The sequence below is a fragment of the Mastigoproctus giganteus genome, chromosome 4 (assembly GCF_048544385.1).
Source record: "Mastigoproctus giganteus isolate SK-2022 chromosome 4, ASM4854438v1, whole genome shotgun sequence".
Taxonomy (NCBI): Eukaryota; Metazoa; Arthropoda; class Arachnida; order Uropygi; family Thelyphonidae; genus Mastigoproctus; species Mastigoproctus giganteus.
Window position 1 is genome coordinate 48,856,647 of NC_143578.1, and position 13,381 is coordinate 48,870,027.

A 13,381-nucleotide genomic window follows, 5' to 3' on the forward strand; every position below is an offset into this window, starting at 1 on the left:
GTGCCATCTTGCGCCCAAATAATTTATTACATATGTAACATTTTATAGTGATTTATAGTTAAATAAATAAAAATAAATACATTTTCTGTTTACACCCTCCAGCCCTAAAGGGAAAAGAGGAACAGCAACCCAATCGATTTACATCAGCCTATTTGGGTACTCACTGTTAACAAGAGATCACATATTTACTGACGTCGTGGAGGTTCCAACACGCGGCGTGCCGAATTCTCTACCTGCACTCTCAATCGGCCATTCTCGACCAGTTCAGATTACCTTCATTAGAACACTTAGGTAGTATATTTAGATTTTAATATATAGTTAAAACGTTGATTAAAATATATAATTTTTTCAGGTAATTTTTTAATTCGGTTTTTCCATTTAATAACTTGGACCTCAGCAGAAAGCTAAACTTAAAGAAAACGCGTTATTTTTCATTTCGATTATATCATCAGTTAGCTAATGCACCCCCGATTAATAAGCTAGGCTCACGTTTTCAAGTGATTCCTCTCGCGGACATAAAATTATACATTGGTAATAACCATCCCTTTTTCTCCAGCGATGTTCTGCATGACCTTCAAGCCTTACCCTGTAAACTCAGAAAGAGTGTAAGCGTGTCCTTCAGTATCGTGTAGAAAAATAGCTAGGCACACTCGAACATATGTTTGGCTAATTATCAGAGAGAAATTTAAGGACACAGAAGGGCGAGTAGCAAAGTTTCGAAACATTCACACATATGTTTGTAAAAATCTTAACCACCCTCCGACATGATCAGAACTCTTCATACAGGATGTCCTTTACGCTGTAAGAATTCTAGATTAGCATAGAAATAACCAAAATAACAAAACAAATGATACTTTAGTTCGATCTATCGGTGTAGCTTGAAAGAAAGTCCACTCACTCGATCTTCGTTTAGTGAGGGGTGGGGGGGAACTGGGGATTGATGAGTGTTGAAGAAAATATCCCTTCTTGAACCGTTCTTTCTATAAAGACACAGTCTTTTGCAAAGATGGTTCAGAAACAATCATCACACACACACATACAGGCATTCCCCAGATCACGTGATCTTTTTGGATTCTGTTTGGTCTCTCTGTGGACAGATTAAAAAGCACGCTGGTTCACATTATACTTACTACCAACAGTAAGGTGACACTTAGAACAAGAGTTGCTTGCGTGGAAAAACTTGTCCCGTTGGCACTACTGTCCCTAACAGTTTCAGGCACTAATTCTTTGGTAGTGCAACTCACTTCTTCTGAATAATTTCCATAGCCCAGCATGTTCCTAGCTGCCACTCGAACTACGTATTCGCTGCCTAGATTTAGCTCTGTTACCACCAAGCGATTAACTGAAAAAAAAAATTAAAAATAAATAAATAATAATAATAATAAATTAATATTTCGATGTACGAATTCCCCATGGCTTTTTGTTGCTATTATAAAAATATTATTATAAAAAATATAATTGTATTATATTATTAATTAATTTAACTTATTTTTTACATTTTTATCGACTGAGCGAATGAGAAGTCTAATTTACTTGTATAAATTTTTAACAAATACCGGATTTCACCACAATTGGCAGTGTGCCAAAACATGCAGCAGACATTGTTTGAAAATAATTGGCTAAACGCCAAAATTGTAGTAATCATTAGTAATGATTGTAGTTGGGATATGTTGATCTGAAACTTATAATATGCCAAATCAATATCATCTCATTCCCTGGCCTAGATGTTATTACTAGATTTATATTTTCATGGAATATCAAGATAAAATACAATTTAATAAATTCCTTGAAGATAACAACAGGGTTTGAAGAAGAAGAAGGTCATACAACTTTTTGGAAATAAAAAAGGGGCCAGAATGTCACATATAATCGATTACATGGATTATGTAATCCATTATATGTGATTATTATGTTGCTGTCAGAAAACAACTATCCTGTATATATATACTACGATGCAAACAGGAGTCCCACAAGGTTCAAACTTTGGACCCTTGGATAAATATAAACGAATCAATTATTTATATAAGTAGACTCTAGAAAGTTCTTTTAAGTGTAAACTGTATACATTTTATGTAAACATCCAGGTGGCGCTCTGACTGGGATCTCGTGTGTTAACTTTGGCCACATCCTTCTACTCAAAGATATAATTTTTTTTTGCTGGAAGAGTTTTGAGATCCACTTTGCGATCTGTCATAGAAAACACATTTTTTTGGGAGGAGGGGGAGGGATACGCAACCATAAAACATTTCCTCCTCTACTTTGTACATAAAATCGGATATAAACGAATCTCATCTATGTTCAGGACTACTTACTTATTTGGAAAGCTCTGTATGTATCGTTTGCATGAAATAAGTTTTAAGGAAGGCTGAACACGAGGCTATTTTTGTATTCATATAAATAGTTGGTTTTATAATAATATCCATAAGAATTTCTCTTTTGGCATAAACAGGCAGTAGATGTGTTTACTATGTATAAATTCCTAAATAATACGATTCACGGGAACACCCGAGCTCGAATATTGATGGGAGTGCAGTGAAAGATAAAAAGAGAAAATATAGCTATCATAAAACAAAAAAGAAATTTATGCCCGGGTTACATGGGCGCTGTATAGATAAAAATAGAGACACCTGCTTCCAGTACACGAATTCAAACTTGGAAACACGCAAATCAACTTCTGCTGTGAAGCCCTGCTGCCAACAATGAACGCAACAATGGTCATGAGCTGTGCATTGTTGCGAAAGTTAAGTACTGTTGCGAAATGTAACTATTGTTGCGAAAGTTAAATTAACTATTGCGCTAAACAATACTTTATATACATTCGTTTGCTGTGTCGTTGACACAGAGGGCGATCGAGGGCGGTTTTTCTAGTCTGACGTAACGAAAAGTTGAATCTGTATATAAATTTTTGTGTGATTTACGTTACTAAGTGATGGACTGTTCTATTTAAAATTCTACAGGGGGTTTGCCAATATATGGGGGTGTCAGTTTAACTAATATTTTGGTAAGAAAGTGTACTTTATAGTTGTAAACAAGTTTGTTGATGTGTTTTTAAGGGTTGTTCAACGCGCAATTGGTGTACGGTGTCTAAAAATGCCATTTGTAATTTGTGTACGGTTCATAAATAGCTGCAGCGTTCGAGGGGATAGTCGGAGAAGAAGAATTAACGCATAATTTTAATGAACTCCGAAAGGAGGTTAATTATAGGGAAGTTACTTGTGCCAAGACAAAGATGTATGAATATTCGATTTGGTCATTAGAATAATGAAGTACTTTTGCTAACCCCTTTCGTGCATCCGGCCCCGACACGACCCATTACGTCGTCAGGTATTTAGATGTAATTACCGACAATGAGAAGTGTTGTTAATGCTTATTTTGTTTAAAGAGAAACTACTCCAGTAATCCCAAGGGAAATTGAAAACTGTGAGTTATTCAAATAGGGGGGAATGGACGACCCCCCCTCCCCCCTTGATGTATTGTTTCAGCAGGCCTTTCGAAGAAACTGTACGATATTTCGAATAAAAGAAAATATTATTTTATAAAGGTTTTGTATTCGTTTGTCCTGCGCGCTGTTCTGTTTAATAACTACACTACCTCACCAATTTATTAAGTCAGTGTTTCGGTGGGGATATTTTATAACGAGAAGCGGATATTAGATGCTGATATGTCCTCTAATATTATGACAGATCAGTGTATAAACATCTGTCGTGTTTCACTATTGGTCACGATATTAGAGTTTGTTTCCTCTTTTTTTCCCTTACCACACGGACCAATACCCGCCACATGCTTTGTATAACAAGGTTAATAAATGTTAAACGTACACTGGCTTTCAAAAATATGAGAACCAGACTAAGATCACACAATTTACAAAGCGAATTGCACTCTTGGTAATTGAAAACCATCTTTAATGTTATCTTTGGAAGGCAATTATTTTCATTAAACATATATTACAGAAAAATACAGACCTTGACAAAATAAAACAAACACGGTAAGTTTCCTGTATGTTACCAGTATTGTATTATACCAGAGCACAATATAAGTAACAAATTATCACCATCCTTCAATCATTATAATATTCTAACATGCAAAGTCGCTATAGTAAAACTTCAAGGAGACACAGTTAAGAGGGGAAAAAATCAAAATTTTGGTGTGCCCCCTCTCCTAACCTGATACCAGCTCATCTTTTCATTCTTCTCGCAAAAAAAGATTGGAAGAGAGCGTCCTGTTTAGAATCTCATGACAGATTAAACAAGGTAATGTATTTGGGCTCCCATGCGATGGCATGTCATCTCCTATAACATCAGATATGATTCTGAGGGGAAATTTCCATCCTTGCATATCCGTCTGCATCGGACGGTTTCCATGATTGGAATCCATGCTTCGCATGTCTTAACGAACGAGAATGCATTGTCTTAGAATTATTCGAAGGAAAAGAAGAAGAAGAAGAAGAAAAAAAAAGAGATTTAAAATATTTCGTAGATGATCAAGACATGCAAACAATCTGTGCCTTTCCTCGATCCTCGGGGAGCGGCCCTGGATTCGTTGTAGCAACTTCTGAGCATCGCAAAACCACCAATTGTATTCTCTGAGTGGGAACCTGTAGCAATGACTTAAAGATTAGCTTTGCCGGTGTAATCAAAAGACGAACAAGGGAAAATTAAAGCAGCCGCTGTTAGGTCGGCTAAATCACCACGGTCTGCTGCATCGCTGAAGACTATCACAATCCAAAGAGTTAGATAATAGGAGTTGCCCATCTTATTAGTCTTAAGGTAATTTGGTTTGTCTTCTATGTTTTCGTTAGTCTTAGAGGCGATTAGCAAAGCTATTCGCGTGCCCTTACTAGACGCGAGAAAACGTAAAGGTGTGTAGAAAAAACAGGGGGAGGGTGTACTCACCTCCTTCAAATTCTTCGTACTGATTTTCTGTCGATGTTTGTGTGGATAACCTGTACTGTACTTTGTATCCTAGGACTTCGGGTTTATTCTCCATCGCTTGAAGTACTGCGATCACTAGAATCCCTGGCTCTGGACTAGTTACAGATATTAATGGAGGATAGGGAAGAGCTAGACAAAAAGAAAAAAAGAAACAGTAATTACAATTGCGTTCCGTCTGTTCTCATTAGAATATTTATCAGAGTTAAAAACAGCAAAATCTCTAAGGAATTCTTAATAACGTTTAGATTTCTTTCATTAAAACCTTCATCAGAGTTAAAAAAACATGAACCTCCTCACGAATTTATTAATAGCATTTCAATTGTCCTGATTAAAACTTAAAAATACAATTAAACCCATCAATAATTCTTAATAACGATTATATTTCTCTCATCAGAATTTAAAACAGAAACTTCCTAACGAATTTATTAATAGCGTTTCAATTGTTTACATTAAAAACTAAAAAACACAAACCACTCAATAATTCTTAATAACGTGTCGATTTCACTCAACAAAACCCATCAACAAAACCCAGACAGACTAACAAAATATGTAGAGAATCATTAAGAACGTTTTGAATGTTCTCATGAAAACCTTCATCAGAGTTAAACACAGCAAAATCCCTAATTTTAATTTCTTAATTGTTCTCGTTAAAACATCAGAGATAAAAACAGCAAATGTCTCAGGAATTAATTATTAACGACGTATAACTTGTTCTCATTAAAAATTTATAAACAACACTCCCGTCCCCTCCGAAAGAATTCTTAATAGCGTTTCAATTTCGCTCATTAATCGAATGATTAATGAGAGAAATCGAAACCATCAGAGTTAAAATAGCAATATTTCTGAAGAATCATCAAGAACGTTTCGAATGTTGTTATGAAAACCTTCATCAGGGTTAAATTCAGCAATATCCATAAAGAATTCTAAGTTTTCAATTGTTCTCGTTAAAACTTTAAACCTTCATCAAAGTTTAAAAAAATCAGCGAATCCTCTAAGGAATTCTTAATAACGTTTCGATTTTTTCTCATTCAGATCTTCATCAGAGTTATAAACAAGTCCATAAAGAATTGACAATATTTCAACCGATCTCATTGAAACAAAAAACAGCAAGCCGTATAAGGAATTCTTAATAACGTTCCAATTGTTATTAAAACTTTCATGAGACTTAAAAACAAGTTCCAAAAAAAAATTCTTAACGTTTCGATCGTTCCCATTAAAACCTTCACCAGAGCTTCACCAGCAAATCCATCAGAATTATTAACATTTCAATTATTCTCATTAAAACTTTAAAAACAGCAACCCCCTTAAGAATTTTTAACAGCGTTTCGGTTGTTTTCAATCGAAACTAAACCTTTCATCAGAGTTAAAAACAGCAATACACCCTGTGTGTTGTGATTTGGTTTTTAGGAGCATTAGCAACTAAGGCCATATTGCTCCGGGATATGCGGGGGTCATTCCCAGACCTTTACCGTATTTGGTGGTGACGGGCTCGAACCCCGGTTTAATCAAGAAGCGTGTGCTACGCACTGCTGCTCCTTCCCACCTCGCTACGGAGGCGCCTAACAATACACCCTAAGGAATTCTTAACAACGTTTCGATTATTCCCATTAAAGCTTTCATCAGAGCTAAAAAAAAAAAGGCAATAGCCATAAGGAATTCTTCGCAACGTTTCGATTATTTCCATAAAAGCTTTCATAAGAGCTAAAAAAAGTAATAGCCATAAGAAATTCTTCACAACGTTTCGATTGTGAAACTTTCATCAGAGTTAAAAACAACAAACGCCTAATATTTCTTAAAAACATTTCGATTAACGTTTCTTTCCATGACTCAGGTGAGGAAAGACAGAAATGCAGCCAATGAGGCCATCAGTCCCCAAGCTGTCTTAAAGATATGCAAGGAATACTAGTCCATGAGTAGCAATGTCCTGGGTCTCCTGTCTCCTGACTAAACGAACGCTCAACGTAGAAGCTTTATGTTCATCCTTTCAAAAACATTTTCAGCAAAAGCCTTAAGGAATTCTCAGCAACGTTTCGAATGTTCTCATTTACAGTCTTCATCAGAGTGAAAAAACTTCCAATTAAAATTTAACGTCACAATTTTTAATGTTTTTTTTTTTTTTTCTGGAAAGGGCACAAAGGACATAAAGCGTGTAAAATTATGGGGGGAACGAACGAAGGGGTAAGGGTTGGGGTTGGGGGGGATGCAGCTGTTTTAAGGATTTTTTAAATGAGATTCTTCGCACAACTGTCCTGATATCTTTTCGCTTGGAATTTTGGGAAGATTGAAAAAACAGGAATTTGTGAAGGCGTTTCTTGTTGCATCGAACTTTGATCGTAGTGCGCAGGCTCATGTGGTCTTCATCGTGTACGAATATTACGTTTATTTCAGTGTGTGTTCATAGAGCTGTTTAGATTCTGGTTGGGATGAAAATCCAGAATAACTCTTCGGGAAAAAACGCCTCTTCCTCCTGTTCAGATGGGCTAACTACAGCCACAACTGAAGTGACTTTCACCTATCGGGATTCGAACCCTCTGTACTGTCACGGAGGACTGCAGACAGTAAATAGAATGAAAAATAGAAAGAGCGAGGTAAAATGGAGAGAAAGAATGAGGAAGGATGATTAGGTAATCCTTGTGACCAAAGTGACTTTTTTGTGATGGCGGTTATATTGCAAAGACAGCTGGTAAGAGATTACGTATTATTATCATTTACTTATATAAAGAAGAAGTGGTAGGAAAATACTACGAAACGTTTGACTCCATTGTGTACATATTGCCACTGAAGAAGTGGTCAGAAAATACCACGAAACGTTTGACTTCATTGTGTACATATTGCCACTGAAGAAGTGGTAAGAAAATATCACGAAACGTTTGACTCCATTGTGTACATATTGTCACTGAAGAAGTGGTAAGAAAATACCACGAAACGTTTGACTCCATTGGGTACATATTGCCACTGAAGAAGTGGTAAGAAAATATCACGAAACGTTTGACTCCATTGTGTACATATGTTTGTTTGTTATTTGGTTTTTAGGAGCATTAGCAACTAAGGCCATATTGCTCCGGGATATGCGGTGGTCATTCCCTGAATGACCTTTCCGCATCCTCCGTATTTGGCCATTGTGTACATATTGCCACTGAAGAAGTGGTAAGAAAATACCACGAAACGTTTGACTCCATTGTGTACATATTGCCACTGAAGAAGTGGTAAGAAAATATCACGAAACGTTTGACTCCATTGTGTACATATTGCCACTGAAGAAGTGGTAAGAAAATACCACGAAACGTTTGACACCATTGTGTTCATATTTCCAATTGGGAAATAAACACAATTAAACCAACGTAGGTTTTGAGTGCTTTATTATCTTCAACAAGGGAGATTAGGTTTGTTAGGCATCACAGCAAAGGCAGCTAAGTCTATGAGAGCCAACCGGACTGGCCAGGTGGGTAAAGTGCCTACCTGGCAACCCAAAGGTCGCGGGTTCGAATCCCGCCTCGTGCTTGGATCAGAGTAAAATGCAAAAAATTTGGGAGGTGCATTATGGCTACAGAGATGCGCCAACAACTAACGAAAAAAAAACAAAAAACGTCTATGAAGAGTTAGTGGATTGCGTTTGTAAATTGCGAGTGGATTCAAAAATTCGAGTTCGTAGGAGGAAACATCATCGGACTGTCGGCCAAGATCAACTAACTCAGTTACGATGTGAGACCAGGGCCAGAGTTCAAACCCACTTTGGAGAGGGTTCGAACCCAGATAGCTGAAACCATTTATAGCCGATGTGGATGGACTGGACAAGAAGAAAGGAAAGAAAGGAGAGATAGAGAGGGGGAGATTTTTAAGAAAGGAAAAAGGAAAAGTAAGAAAACGTGGTAGAAAAGAGAGATTGGAAGGATGAGGGAGAAGCGGAGAGACAAGCAAAATGAGAGAAGGAAAGAGAGAGAGATGAGAAGATATAATTTACAGTTGGTTATGAAGAAGAGAGACAAGAAGGAAGAGAAAAAGAGGAGAGAGACAAAGAGAGAAATAATGAAAGAATGACGAGGAAACTGAGAAACAGTGAAAGAAGGAAGAGAAGGGAAGAGAGAGAAACAATGAAGGCACGAAGAGAAGAGAGATAGAAGTGAAACGGCAGAGTAAGAGAGAAACAGAGAGAAGGAAAGTGAAAGAGTAAAAAGAAAAAAGAAATAAAACTGAAGAGAGAAACAGAAAAACGAGTTACAGAGAGAGGAAAGAAATGGAAAATAATAAAGGAAAAAATGAGAGAATGAAGAGGAAAACGGGAGATCAAATTGAAAGAGAGTCAGAAGGAGAAAAAGAGACAAAAAATGAAGAAAGAAACAGAAGTTGGAGATGAGACGAGACTAAGAAAAAGTGAAAGAGAGACGAAAAGAGCGAGAGAGCGAAAAAAGTGGACGAAAGAGAGAGAGGAGAAGAGCGATAATGAGAGAGAGAGAAGAAGAAGAAGAAAAGGAAAGAAATGGGCCGGGAAATAGAGAATGATGAAGATGGGCAAAAAAGAAAACTGAAAAGAACGAAAGAATTTCAAAGAGAGAGAAAGAGAGAGAGAGAAAAAATAGAGGCAAGTAATGAACAAATGAAATGGAAAGGGGGGAAGGAAGAAAAGTGGAAGAGAGGAAAAAGAGTCAGAAGAACAGAGTGAGAGAGAGAGGAGGGGGGTTGGGGCAGATGTGAGTTTGTTGCTGTCGTGTTTAAATGATACTGAACGATGAACCTGTTCAGGAACACATCATTGAAGGCGTTTGAAAGATGACATTTCGCGCTCACGTGCGTCTGTCAATGTTTTGTGCGATGTGTACTGTCGCGCGCCTGACATCCCTTCCGGATTAGCTTAAAAAAACGGCCTTTTTATTCCGTTAATGTTGCGTCCGATCTCCGGGATTTGCACGAATATTCCGTGCGGATTGTTTCACGCACTTATTCCTCTCCCCCCCCCCTTGGGGTGGAGCAGCACGCCGGGTGGAAACGCGCCGCCCTATCGGTTGATAGCAACAGATGGACGAGAACTCCTCCCTATTACTGCGTTCGGCTCGGCAGCGATAAGAAACGAGAAAGGAACGGGGGGAGGGGATAAGACAGTGGATATCGAGAGAAGGACGAGAGATAAGTAAGTTGCCTATTACGGAATCCCCGTTTCGTGACGGGATATAAATTTCCAGTGACGCCCGAGATCGAAAACTATTCCTTCAGAATTGATCGGGCGTCCCTCAATTGTCTGTTTCGTCGGCGCGTTTATTTGGCAAAGAAAACTTTATCACTTCAAACACGGAGATGCCGCGCGCAGAAATGAAAGAATTATCAGTCGGGCGGCGTTGTTCTTTTTTCTTTTTCTGGATGATGACGTCGGAGGAGGGGGGGGGGGGGTTGCGGGGTCTTGATTTTTGCCCGAAGTGGAGCTTGCTGTCAACGATCAACTCGTTGTAGAGTACTGTGCTGTGGGATCCGCTGTGCACGCTGCAAGCTTCTGCCTAATTTGAAAAATTGGGCAGAGGCAGAATTTCGTCCTCTGCCTAATTTTTGAAATTAGGCAGAGGACGAAATTCTGTTGTCTCGTTCTTTTCTCTCTTTTCTGTTTTGTGTCCTTCTCTCCTAGCTGTATTTTTCTTTTCTCTATTTTCTTTCCTTTTATTTTTTCTGTCTGTCAATCTCTATATTTCGTTCTCTTTCTTTCTTTCTATCCCTTTTTATGTCTCTTTATTTGATTAAGAGAAAGTTTCTCCTTTTGAGCGAGGGGGTCATCGTGGTCTATGAAGAACGGACAGGTGTGTCGAGAAATCAATAATATTACGCGCACAAATAAATCACCGCATCTTGTTCAAGGTTTTTTTTTTTTTTTTTTTTTTAAGGAAAATTTAATCCGGGTGGTGGCGCTGAAGTGATTAATGTAAGCACGTTGGTGTGCAGTTGACAAACAGTAGGCGAACACCGTTAAAATTGGCATCGATCAACGTCTTCAGAGGCATTTGAGAAAGTGGCAGGACGAAGGTGCGTGATTGGTTAATGACATTTTCTCACCACCACTGGGGGAGGGGAGGGGAGGGGAGAGAGGAGGGGAGGGGAGAGAGGAGGGGAAAGGAGAGTCTTTTATGCGGGCAGAAATCAGACAGAGAAAACAAGAATGGATGAAAAAACAAAGAAACGAATTCTTGTTTCCATGTTTTCATTTTCCTTATTCCTTTTTTTTTTCTTTCTCTTTCTCTATCTGTTTCTCGCTTTCTCTCTCTCTTTCTTTGGCTGGTTGTCATTTTCTCTGTTTTCTTTCTCTATCCCTTTTCTTTCTTTTCTTTTCATCGCTCTCTCCTTCTTTCTTTCTTTATGTTTCTCTATCCGTCTTCCTATATATACTTGTCTCTCTCTCCTTTCTTTATGTACCGCTTGCCTCTTTCTTTGTTTCCTTCTTTCTCTTCTGTCTGTCTCTCTCTTTCTTTCTTTTTTCTCTGTCTTTTTGTGTCTCGTTCTTTTTCTTTCTATCTCTCACTTTCCTTCTCTATTTTTGTGTTTGCCTCGTTCTTTTCTCTCATTTTTGTTCTGTCTTTCTCTTTCTGTTTATCTCCTCTCTCGTTGTCTTTCTCTTTTTCTTACTCTGTCCCTCTGTCTTATCTCTATATTTCTTTCTCTTTATCCCTTTTTCTCTATCGCTTTATTTATTTTTTTCTTTCTTTTTCTCCATATCTGTTTGTCTCGTTTTGTCTGTCTCTCTCTTTATATTTCTCTTTCTCACCCCCCCCCTCTCTCTGTCTCTCTGATTCCAAAGAAAGAATGCCATGTAAAGGAGAATGTCCTCTGTTCCCCTGTGCGGTTTTCGTGATTTCCTTGCCATCGTTGAAGGCAAAGTTGCAGTGGACAACAAGGTGCAAATGAAATGCAGAAGGCCAATTGGTGCAGCCATATTCAATAATTAAATAACTCTGTTTGTCAGCCGCCAGATGTCGCTCATTCTAACTTTGTTTTTCCGATGGAAGTTCGTTTGCTCTCATCTAAATAAGCAGACGACGAGCTGATGGGACTGTTCCTTTAACAGACGACAACGAAGTGGGACAGCGCCCCCTAGCGGTTATTTTCTCGTAAAATAAGTGGCTAATTTGCGTGTTTTAATGCGAGTAAACATTTTTTGTCGTAATTTATAGGGCCGGGTGCACGGCCGGCGCCGTTTTGCGTGGAATTTAGCGCACTGATCGGGGGAAGAGGACGACTGTTTTCTCGGTGTCTGTAAACACGCCGACTGGGATCGCTTACTGCGAGACCGCCGTGTAGCGGAGATTTATTCGCGTGAAATGTAAACAGAGAGACGCTGGACGCAACACAGCCCACCGCGTCCGTTTAATACTCGCTTACGGAGGCGGATAAAACACGGTGAAGAGGCAGAATGCGAACAAAGGCCGACTTGTGCGCATAAATTTCCGCCGCCATTATGCAAACTGGAGGGGGGGGGCGAAATTGAAAAGGAGCTCGGAGCAGCGGCAGATAGCGGCCGTGCGAGGGATGCTCGATGTTATCGGGCCCCGTTTGTATGGCACTTTTGTCGCAGTTCCGTCTCCACATAAAGACCCGCGTCTCTCACGGCAGCACCGCACGTCACGGGATGTTGCAGAGCACCGGAGAATACGAAGGTAATGACTTCCAGAAACATTTTCTCTTCAACCCTCTCTCTCTCTTTTCCGCTCTCTCTTTCTCTCCAGTTATTTTTGTCTCATTGAGCTCTTCGTTGCCCCTCTCATTTTCTGTCTCTCTGTCCCAATCCCCTCTTATCTTTTATGCTGCTCTTGCTTTCTCTCTTCTGTTTATCTTCCTCTCTCTCCTTCACTTTCTCTGTGTTCTATTTCTCTGTCCGCTTTCGCTCTCTTTCTTCATGTCTTCTCTATCTTGTCTTCCCTTTCTCTCTATTTTCTCTTTCTTCTCTCTATCTTGTCTCCTATACTTCTCTCTATCTTCTCTCTATCAAGTCTGCTCTCTTCTCTTTCTTCTCTCCATCTTGTCTTCTCACTTCTCTTTCTCTGTAATTTCTTCATTCTTGCCTTCTCTCTTCTCTTTCTTCTCTCATCTTGTCTTCTTTATCTTCTGTCTTGTCTTCTCTCTTCTCTTTCTTTGTATTTCCTTCATTCTTGTCTTCTCTCTTCTTTCTTCTCTCCATCTTGTCTTCACTCTTCTCTTTCTCTGTATTTTCTTCATTCTTGCCTTCTCTCTTCTCTTTCTTCTCTCCATCTTGTCTTTATCTTCTGTCTTGTCTTCTCTCTTCTCTTTCTCTGTATTTTCTTCATTCTTGTCTTCTCTCTTCTCTTTCTCTGTATTTTCTTCATTCTTGTCTCTTCTCCCTTCTCTTTCTCTGTATTTTCTTCATTCTTGTCTTCTCTCTTCTCTTTCTCACTTTGCTATTCTTTTCCTCTCTTGTCTTTTTCTTTCCGTCTTTTCTTCTCTCCTCGTCTCTTTTCTCT

At 38.8% G+C, this 13,381-nt stretch overlaps 1 protein-coding gene across 1 annotated transcript in view; it reads right to left on the reverse strand.

Moving 5' to 3' along the window:
• Nucleotides 1–440: 440 nt before the first annotated feature.
• The window catches only part of LOC150086703 (protein amalgam-like), a 207,848-nt gene continuing 194,907 nt past the window's right edge, over nt 441–13,381 (reverse strand). Inside the window, exons 8-9 of the mRNA XM_090371532.1 lie at nt 4,893–5,060; nt 441–1,342 (exon numbers count right to left, since the gene is read on the reverse strand). Of these exons, the coding sequence (XP_090227658.1) occupies nt 1,116–1,342; nt 4,893–5,060 (395 nt within the window). The 3' untranslated portion in view covers nt 441–1,115. The remainder of the gene's footprint in view (nt 1,343–4,892; nt 5,061–13,381) is intronic.